We start from the raw sequence: 10,992 nt of genomic DNA on the forward strand, positions 1-10,992 counted from the left end.
AAATTACCCCTTTCTGAACATAGTCTCTGATAAAATGATATTTTATTTCTATGTGATTTTCTCTAGAATGTAGTATAGGTTCTTACTTAAACAAATGGCAACAGTATTATCACAGAAGATAGGAATGTTACTCTCATATATCTGAAGATCTTATAGTTGATTCTTTATCCAGAGCATCTGAGTAGTGCATAATGAAGCTGATATATATTCTGCTTCTGCAGTACAAAGTGCAATGGTTGACTGTCTTTTACTGGCCCAGGATATAAGATTGTTTCCCAAGAACTGACAATTTCTAGATGTGCTTTTACGTTCCATTTCGTCTCCTGCATAATTTGAATCATAATATCCATAGAGTCTATACTCTGATGTTTTCTCATACATTAGGCCAAGGTTAGATGTTCCCTTCAGATACCTTAGGATTCTCTTAACTGCTGTTAAATGAGATTCCCTTGGGCCCAATTGGAATCTGGCACAAAGACATACACTAAAAGAATATCTGGCAGTGTAACCGTCAGATAGAGAAGAGAATCTATCATACCATGATAGAGCTTCTGACAAACCTTTTGACTTACTTCTTCTTTCTCTAGAATGCAGGTTGGATGCATGGGTTGTCTTTGCTAGTTTGCATTCTTACATTTCAAATTTCTTCAGAATGTCTTTTATGTATTTAATTTGGTATATATATGTGGCTTCTGAAGCTTGATTAATTTGAATTCCCAGAAAGAATTTTAGCTCTTGCATCAAACTCATTTCAAATTCTGCCTGCATTAACTCAGAGAATTCTTGACAAACAGAGGGATTAGCTGAACCAAAAATTATATCATCAACGTATATCTGACATATTATGAGATCATTTCTTATGTCTTTACAGAAAAGTGTAGAATCAACCTTTCCTCTAATAAAGTCATGTTCCAGAAGAAAGGTGCTTAGTCTTTCATACCAAGCTCTAGAAGCTTGCTTTAGACCATACAAAGATTTTTTCAGTTTAAAAACATGTTATGGACATTTAGGATTTTCAAAACCTGGAGGTTGGTGAACATACACTTCTTCTAAAGATATAACCATTTAGAAATGTGCTCTTAACATCTATCTGATATAATTTGATGGAATGATTTACAACAAATGATACAAGTAAATGAATAGATTCTAACCTGGCGACTGGAGCAAAGGTTTCGTTGTAGTCAATGCCTTCTTGTTGACTGTAACCTTATGCTACCAGTCATGCTTTGTTTTTGACTACTTCTCCATTTTCATTTAGTTTGTTTTTGAATACCCATCTTGTTCCAATAATGTGGGTTCCTTTTGGCCTTGGAACCAGATCCCAGACGTCGTTCTTAGTGAATTGATCAAGCTCTTCTTTCATTGCCAGAATCCAGTTATTGTCTTGAAGTGAGTCATCACATGAAGTAAGCTCAACCAGAGATACTAATCCCATAGGGGTTTCTTCAGATACTTTGAATGTAGACCTTGTTCTGGCAGGTTCAGGTGGTTCCTTGTTTCCCAGAATCAAATCTTCAGAGATGTTTGGACGATTTCTTGATCTTTTCTGGATAGTTGAGATTTCAGTTGTTTCTGGATTTTGCTTTTCAGTTTCCTCAGATTCTTTAGTCTTTTCGTCAGAACCTGCAAGAGTTATCTCCAGATCTGCAAGGCTTTCAACTAGCTTTGACTTTTGAGAGTCAAACTTATCATCAAATCTGACATGTATTGATTCTTCCACAATTTTGGTTTCTATGTTGTATACTCTGTATCCCTTAGAGCACTCGAGTTAAAACAATGTTAAACAAAGCGTTTCGTGGGAGACAACTCAAGCTTTTAATTTATTAATGTCTTTTATGTTGTTTTATTTTGAAGGTACGATTTTCTCTAATAAATAAAGGAAAGCTCAAGAGAATAAGGCAAAAAGAGTAAAAAAAATATAAAAAATCTCTCTTCAATTGCGCCTCCCACCACCGTAGTGACGTGTTTATGAGTTTTCTATTTGCCTCTCCTTATTTGAATTGGAACATTGAGGCTAATGTCTGGTGTAAGTTTGGGGGGTATTTCCCTTGTTTTTCTCTCTTTTTGTTTGTTGTGTGATTTGTGTTGTTAGGATAGTTTTGTTTCAATAAGTTGCATATACCCTTGTTAAAATTCCCAAAAATTGAGTTTTACAATTTTTTTTCTTGAAAAAGCACGTAATTTTGAAATTTTTGAGAAAGTATATAAGATTGAAGTGACGATTGACTAAGTCTAGGGGCTCGTGGAAAGCCGATAAAATCGGTATTACCCAAACACCATTAGTTTCTTGAGTAGGTCACAAGTTTAATGCGTATTTTATATCATAGTGCTTAGATTCTAAGAAGTACCTTCTAATTTGTTGATATAAACAGTCTGACATACATTTGATTCAATTGTTATTGATGATCGATTGAGAAAATATTATATATATATATATATATATATATATATATATATATATATATATATATATATATATATATATATATAATATATATATAAAGCAATAAAAGAAGAAAATGACGGTAAAAGGCAAATGCACCCATTAAGTTAGGTAGCCCTAACCCAACTATTTAGCCCAACGAAATTCAAACCCCAATGTCGAACCATAATGGTCAATAATAAACACACAAAAGTGTGCAAAAATTTCGTCTTCAAAAATAAAAATCTTCTCTCGATTGATCTCATACATATGATGATTATTATTATTCCAATTGCCTTAATTTGATTATCTAACAAAAGGGAAGGAAAAATCAAAGAAGAGATATAAGTCCAAACCGTAGCTAGATAGGTGACTGAAAGAGAAACTTTGGACTGTATTTACGGTTTTGTGTTCTTGTAATACCTTTTATGTTAGTAAGTACAAGGGGACTTAGGTCTTAGCCGGTCAGAACGACAAACCACATATGAGTATCAATGATTTCATTTTTTTTAATGTTTTTAAAGAACCAAAAATCACTCGATCCTAATTCTTTCTAGGGTTAATACATATTCTCCCCTCTGCCATATGAGCTATTTTTGAAAAAAAAAGTTTGATTATTTCCCTAACATTTGAAGATCCCTTATTTTCCCCTCTAATAAGACATAGTCATAGGATTCTATTGCTTTTTTTTAATTGTTAATTTTTCTTAATCCAGGTTGACTATTTATTTTTTCTTTTATAAAGTTTGAAAATTTACATGCTAAAACAATCCAAAAAATATCCCAAAGGAAAGATTCGAACATAGGTTCCCTCCCTTAAGGACAAGGCAATTGAACCACTGGGCTACAACTTTTGTTATGATTAATAATTCTTCCAATTATATTTACATTCAACTTCATCCTCCTCCTATAACATTCCATTGTCAATCTCTTTGTAACTAACCAAAAAGAAAGGCTTTTGAGGTAACAACGAACCAAGAAGAAAATTCACCTCAAAACCATGCGTTTCTTTCCCACTCCCCAATAAACAGTTGAGATAATCTTTAGCCTCATTCAACTTACCCTGCTTGTAGAAAAACTTAACAACAATAACATCTGTAACACTAGTCGTGTAACCCTTCATACGAATATGACTAAGAATGATACTAAAAGCATTAAAATAATCCTCCCTAGCAAGCGCGTTGAGTAGAATACGATAAGAAATTCCATCCAAGTCAAGCCACTGAAAACGCATTTTCCCAAACATATGGAGTGCAACGTCAGGTTTACCAGCATTAGCATAAACAACAACAAGGGTATCATCAAAATGAACCCGGTGAGTGATAACATGCTTCCATAATGTTTGAAGGAACTCAAGAACCAACAACACATAGCTAGCCTGGGTTAGGATACGAAAAATCGCTACAAAAATAGCCCGTGTATGGATGAAACGGGGTTGAAGACTAGCCCAATCGAAGAACTTGAGACACAAGAGAATTTTATTATTGTATCCGCCGTGACAGAGAACATGAAGGACAAAGGGTTTGGATATAGGAAGCAAAAGGGAGGAAAGAGAAGGTAAATCGTCACTGGTTGAGAGAATCTGGTAGATTAGAATGAGGAAAGGGTCTTTAGAATGGTGGTGGATTCGAAACCATGTTTTTAAGGTGGAAGCGACGTTCTTTTGGGTGATCGAAAATAAAGGTGTTTCAATTTCATTAAAAATTAAAAAAAGCCAACTAAGCTTTCCATGTCATTAAAAAATTAAATAAAAAAAGTATGTCATGTCAAAGATTCTGGTGACTAGGTCTCATGAGGGGACAAAATAAGGGAATATTAAAATGTTAAGGAAAAAAACAAACTTTTTTTTTACAGTTTTTTCCTTCAAAGACCGCCCATATGGCGGGGGAGAATATGTATTAACCCTTCTTTCTAAGCAAGCTTGTTGCTTGAGGACAAGGAACGATTCAAGTTTGGGGATATTTGATTGGGGGTAAATGTATCGTATTTTTAACTTGTTTTACTTTTGATTTCATTTGTGTTTTCATCATTACTCTTCGCTTTTATGCATTTTTTTCTTCCTTTTGCGTTTTAAGGCAATAAAAGGTCAATGGAGCGAATCAGGATGAAACAGGCCAAAGATCGCATGAAACAGAGTGCTTCTAATTCAAATTTTCCAAAACCAACACGGTCTGGCTGTGTCCCATGACACATGCCGTGTTGGCCCCTTTAGCCCCCTCCATAAATCAAACCTGAGGCTGACACGACCAACCCATGTTCCCTGACACGACCCATGCCAGCACCTCAGGCAGTTACAAATTCTTGACTTCTTGGTTATATTTGAGACTTTTGGCATTTGTAACCTCTATAACATTAATGATTAGTAATTAGTGGTAGTAATAAACAAAATCAATGCTAATTATGAGTCATTTATGGCTTGGATTAGTATAAAAATATGCTTATACATCAAGCAAAAGGGGGGAGACACCTAAGGTCGAAACTTAGAAGGATTCATCACTTTGTAATATACATCTTTTCAACAACTTGTTATTTTCTTAAATATTTTGTTTTAAGTTTGGTTATATTGTGACTTTGAGCATTTTACAATATTGTTATTAAATTCTTCCTTTCATATTATTGCTATTATGTAATTCACATTATTTACCTTTAATTCTTTACTTTTCATGTAATGTTTCTATTCTCAATTATTGTTGTTTTTCATCTCACCATGAGTGAGTAGATTCTTAAGGATAAGGGGTTATATCAGTCCATATTATGACGAATATCTACTAAAACTTGAAGGTAGAGAAAAACAAGAAAAGGGGGGTTTGAATTGTTTCCACAGATAATAAAAACTTTTGCAAATAAACACACGCGGAAAATAATACTAACAACACATATGTTTATCCTGGTTCGCTTGAAATTCAAAGCTACTCCAGTCCACCCGGCCAAGGTGATTTCGCCTTTAACAAGGACTTAATTCACTAGTCTTGAAAGATTACAACAAAGAGCGTCTAAGAGGATAAAGATCTCTTAGCCCTCTCAAGTTTACAGACTGCACAAGTCACTTGAGGAATATTCAGCAAGTAGTGAAAATACAGAAATGTGCTTAGTGCTTCTAGATAAGCAAAGGTTACACAATATGAAAACAGAAAATATTTCACACTAAGAGCAGTAACTCGTGTGAAGGATAATGAACAAGAATAAAAGAGATTTGAGATTAGTTTGCAGTATTCTTGTGTGCTTCATTATTTTGTTATGAAGATGATCCATCTTTTATATAGAAATTTGATGAAGAGACCGTTGGATGAGTAAATCTTGGCAATGATGGACTTTTAATGTAATTAATCTCTTTGTGCTTTCCATAGCAGTTTTGGAGCGTGTTAACTATCTTCCAAAAATAGATTCTTGCTAAACGTGGAAGACTGCGTAGGTAAGTCTTGATGAACGTTCTGAGTTAGAGTATGCAGAGCTCAGATGTTTCTGTTCGGCGTGTGTATCTTCAGATAGTTGTTGAGAGCTGATTGACTTCGGAGGTTCTTGATATCTTTTTGATAGTAATTTCTTCAGAGTGAAAAATCATCAGATCCTAGAGTGCACTGTTCAGACTCAGAGCGTCTGATACCTCTTTCTTCATAGAGCTTTGTGCGCTTCCTTTTATTCAGAGTCAGAACCTCTGCTTGAATAACTTATAAGTGGTCACTCTGGACTTACGTGTATATCAGATATATGTCTATCTGACCCTTTTTCGATTAGAGTCCTGCACACTTAGATAGATTATGTTAGGGTACCAATTTGTTTCATCCTTTGTTATCATCAAAACTTTAGAGATGAATTGTAGACACATAATCTTGTTCTTACAATCTCCCCCTTTTTGATGATGACAAAAACCTCAAAGAGATAATGAAACAGTGATACTTCAACAAGGATTTAAAGAGTTATCTCAGAGTCAGATGAGTGATGACTCCCCCTGAGATAGATCATAATAAGTATTTAGATGTTCTTATCGGATCTTCCTTGCATTGTAACTAGTTTTTACCTTAGATGTTTCCTGCATAGCTTAGAATTTTCATAAGAGATTAATGTGCGCAATGCAGCAAGAGGCTTAGATATAATTTCATCAGAGATGTTTTTATTCTCCCCATTTTTGTCAGACTCAAAAAGACTTAGCACAAAAAAAATAGAGACGTCAAAATGTAATTCATATATGAGAAGGAGAATTACAGATAAGTAGCTAAAGCAGAGAGAAAAAAACACAAAATATATAGCAGATAAGCAAGAAAGGAAAACAATAAACAAATCCTAAGTGCCTAAGGGTTCGGAGGCGGAGGCATCCTATGGAGTAGCTGAGTCAGCAGGTTCTGAATGTTGTTGTTGACGAAGTCCTGTTGGTTCAATCTTGCTCTCACTATTTGTTGCTCCTTTTGTAGCTCTTCTAGAGTCTTCAAGAAGAGAGGAGCGAAATCAGAATGAGATTGCTCCCCCTGAGTCAGAGCATCATTCCTTGCCTTTGCAGCTTCTTTTGCAGCTATGCGTGCTGCTTCTTCAGCATCAACTTTTGCTTTTGCTTCAGCTTTAGTAGCAGCACCGACCTTCTCTGCAGCTTCTCTAGCTCTTTACTCTTGTTCCAGACGAGCCTTTTCTTCTGCTTCCTTTCTGGCCTTCTCTTCTGCCTCTCTGGCCAGACGTGCCTGCAACCTTTCTCCAGCTTCTTTGATGAAGTCGTTGCAGACTTGTCCAGAGAGGCCTTTCAACTTGAAAGCCTCAGAGGTCATCCATCTGATCACTATGTTCTAGTGAATCCTCATTGCAGGGGGATCATCATTGATACCAGAGTTCTCAGATAATGATCTGATCTTCTCCACTGAAGACTCATCAAATAAGGTTATTGCTTCTTCCAGGGTGGGGAAGGTGGGTTCTGATTCAGAGATGGGAGATGTAGGTGCTGATGGTGAAGGGGTTGTTTCTATGGGAGGTTCAGAGTTATGGATGATGGGGTTTTCAGAGGGAGTTTCGATGGGTGGTTCATATGGAGGTGTTGGTGGTTGTTCAGAGGGTGATGAAATGTTAGTTTCTGGTTCAGGTTGGTTTTGTATGGAGAGGGGACGAGCCTGAAGTTGAGCCAGAGTGGAAGATTGGGGGTCAGATGACTTTGAGTCAGAGGATATGGTGTAGTAAGATGGGGATGAAGGTGTTGAAGAAGGTGGTGATATGGGTTCATTGAACATTTTAGCTTTAAATATGGGCAAGGTTGTGGTGGTTAGGTTGAATTTATAAAGAGGGGGTGATGGTTGGTTAAAGGTAGGTGTTTCAGAGGGTTTGGTGGTGGAGGGTGAAGGTTCAAAGTGTGTGTATACTGGTGAGGTTTGAGGAAGGGAAGAAGCAAGTTGCCTTAATTGAAAAGATGGAGAGTTAGGAGGCAGAGACTTACTTGGAGATTTGGAGGAGGAGATCAGAGGGACGCGTGGTCTTGATACAGAAGGTTCCCCCAACTTTTCTCTCTTAGCCCTTTTCGACTTCTCAGAAGGCTCCCGTTGTCTCTTCATAAAATTTGGTGGTTGCTCAGGCAGCCAGTCCACGGAGAAATCTGAGATGTCAACTCCTTGGTTTGCCAGATCCTACAGATAATGCGCAACAACCTCTGGACAATCAATTTTTTAGAAGAGGTAGAGGCCATTGGGTATTTTCCTCTAATCTTTCAAGGCTTCCCAGGAGGTTTCCAACGAGGGCTTGACTAGAATCTTCTCAATTACCCCCATGCTCTTCAGATTTCGTGCATTCAGAGGCCTCCTAGTGTCAATAGTTACATCCTTCATCAGATTGTGGCGAATCAGATGATCCACCAAGTCGCTCTCCATCACAACATCAGATATCAACCTTCCCAAAGGGATGTAGGCTCTGGGCTTCATGTTGTTCCTGGTGTCTCTTACAGAGTCCCTTAGGTACTTGAAAAGCAGTGCTGGCAGATTCAGCTTGAGCCCTTTGTGGAGGCAGTAGAGGATACACTTCTGGTCAGTGTTTATATAGTCTGAAGAGTTGGATGCTGGGCGGTGATGAATAGTCCCAATAATGATCTTTATTCAGACTCTGAGGTTCTGGTGAAGTTCCTTGTTCTTGGACGAATTACCCTCAACGTTCTGCTTGAAAATTGTTGGGGCAATTTCCTGGGACATATATTTTTCCCTAGGGTTAATGTTGTAAATACGCCTTCCTCCTGTCTTCTCCATGTTCATAAGGGTGGCGATTGACTTCTCGGTGATGACGATCTTCACCTCTAGAACATAGGACACAATATAATGGTCGTCTGAATCTGCAAAACACCAAAGTTCCTTGACCAAATATGTGTAAATGGGACCATAGAGCCTTTGAAAGTAGTTTTCCCACCCTTGCTTTTTGAGTTCTTCAGTGAGGTCTATCCCATTTCTTTTCATATTCTCGAAATCAACCGAAGATTCACACAGTATTTCAAGCTTGTCAAACAGAGTGGCAAGGTTGACATGGGATTCACGATCCAAAATATGGGGTTCTTTGAAGATGGGAGTGGAGATAACCACAGTTGTTGCAGTGGTTTATTGGGAAGAATTTGGAGGTTTTTCCATTGATTCCATTTGTGTGAGTAGTTATACACTGATTGTTGCTGGGAATCCATGAAGAAGATGAAGTTGTTGAAGAATGTTGAGGATGTTGAGGATGCTTGAGAGAGAGAGAGAGGTTTGTGTAGGATATGAGTGAGATGTGAAAGTGTGAAGTGTGGTAACTATAAATACATAAGAAGGACATGCAAAACGATAACGTTAGATGGAAAAGGAATAGTTAAAATTAATGATGGCACCGAAAAAGAGTTGACACGCCATGGGAGAAATTTATTACAGCTAATGATGGATGTCTAATCCATAAATCAATATACTGCTCGAGGAGATCTTAAGGGTCTGTCTCTTGATTTCTGCTAGACAGGTGTCTAGAAGATCCAAATCCAGACACAAGAGAAACCACATGTTGATCTATCTAATCTTAAGGAATACCAAAAGATTAGATCCTGAGGATTTCTGATTCAAATGATTTCTAACTGGTAGAAGTATCAGAGTCAGAGCCTTATTTTTCCATTTTAGATGGGGCACACGTTTGATTCATTCTGGGCAATTTTCAATTATTAAATGTTTCATAATGAATGAGAATCTATCTTCAGCAAGGGGTTTTGTGAAGATATCATCCCATTAGTGGTTTGTATCTATGAATTTTAAAGAAATTACCCCTTTCTGAACATAGTCTCTGATAAAATGATATTTTATTTCTATGTGATTTTCTCTAGAATGTAGTATAGGGTTCTTACTTAAACAAATGGCAACAGTATTATCACAGAAGATAGGAATGTTACTCTCATATATCTGAAGATCTTATAGTTGATTCTTTATCCAGAGCATCTGAGTAGTGCATAATGAAGCTGATATATATTCTGCTTCTGCAGTACAAAGTGCAATGGTTGACTGTCTTTTACTGGCCCAGGATATAAGATTGTTTCCCAAGAACTGACAATTTCTAGATGTGCTTTTACGTTCCATTTCGTCTCCTGCATAATTTGAATCATAATATCCATAGAGTCTATACTCTGATGTTTTCTCATACATTAGGCCAAGGTTAGATGTTCCCTTCAGATACCTTAGGATTCTCTTAACTGCTGTTAAATGAGATTCCCTTGGGCCCAATTGGAATCTGGCACAAAGACATACACTAAAAAGAATATCTGGCAGTGTAACCGTCAGATAGAGAAGAGAATCTATCATACCATGATAGAGCTTCTGACAAACCTTTTGACTTACTTCTTCTTTCTCTAGAATGCAGGTTGGATGCATGGGTGTCTTTGCTAGTTTGCATTCTTACATTTCAAATTTCTTCAGAATGTCTTTTATGTATTTAATTTGGTATATATATGTGGCTTCTGAAGCTTGATTAATTTGAATTCCCAGAAAGAATTTTAGCTCTTGCATCAAACTCATTTCAAATTCTGCCTGCATTAACTCAGAGAATTCTTGACAAACAGAGGGATTAGCTGAACCAAAAATTATATCATCAACGTATATCTGACATATTATGAGATCATTTCTTATGTCTTTACAGAAAAGTGTAGAATCAACCTTTCCTCTAATAAAGTCATGTTCCAGAAGAAAGGTGCTTAGTCTTTCATACCAAGCTCTAGAAGCTTGCTTTAGACCATACAAAGATTTTTTCAGTTTAAAAACATGTTATGGACATTTAGGATTTTCAAAACCTGGAGGTTGGTGAACATACACTTCTTCTAAGATATAACCATTTAGAAATGTGCTCTTAACATCTATCTGATATAATTTGATGGAATGATTTACAACAAATGATACAAGTAAATGAATAGATTCTAACCTGGCGACTGGAGCAAAGGTTTCGTTGTAGTCAATGCCTTCTTGTTGACTGTAACCTTATGCTACCAGTCATGCTTTGTTTTTGACTACTTCTCCATTTTCATTTAGTTTGTTTTTGAATACCCATCTTGTTCCAATAATGTGGGTTCCTTTTGGCCTTGGAACCAGATCCCAGACGTCGTTCTTAGTGAATTGATCA

The 10,992-nt window shown here is 36.7% G+C and overlaps 1 protein-coding gene across 1 annotated transcript; it reads right to left on the minus strand.

The window, feature by feature from the left end:
* Window positions 1-7,193: 7,193 nt before the first annotated feature.
* Window positions 7,194-8,309, minus strand: LOC127136039 (extensin-like). The gene is made up of 2 exons (XM_051062644.1): window positions 8,154-8,309; window positions 7,194-8,018 (listed from the first exon to the last, which is right to left on the minus strand). Exons 1-2 carry the CDS (start codon window positions 8,307-8,309, stop codon window positions 7,194-7,196), a joined length of 981 nt encoding a protein of 326 aa, XP_050918601.1.
* Between the last annotated feature and the right edge of the window lie 2,683 nt (window positions 8,310-10,992).

The sequence above is a fragment of the Lathyrus oleraceus genome, chromosome 4 (genome assembly GCF_024323335.1).
Source record: "Lathyrus oleraceus cultivar Zhongwan6 chromosome 4, CAAS_Psat_ZW6_1.0, whole genome shotgun sequence".
In the NCBI taxonomy this organism is placed as follows: Eukaryota; Viridiplantae; Streptophyta; class Magnoliopsida; order Fabales; family Fabaceae; genus Lathyrus; species Lathyrus oleraceus.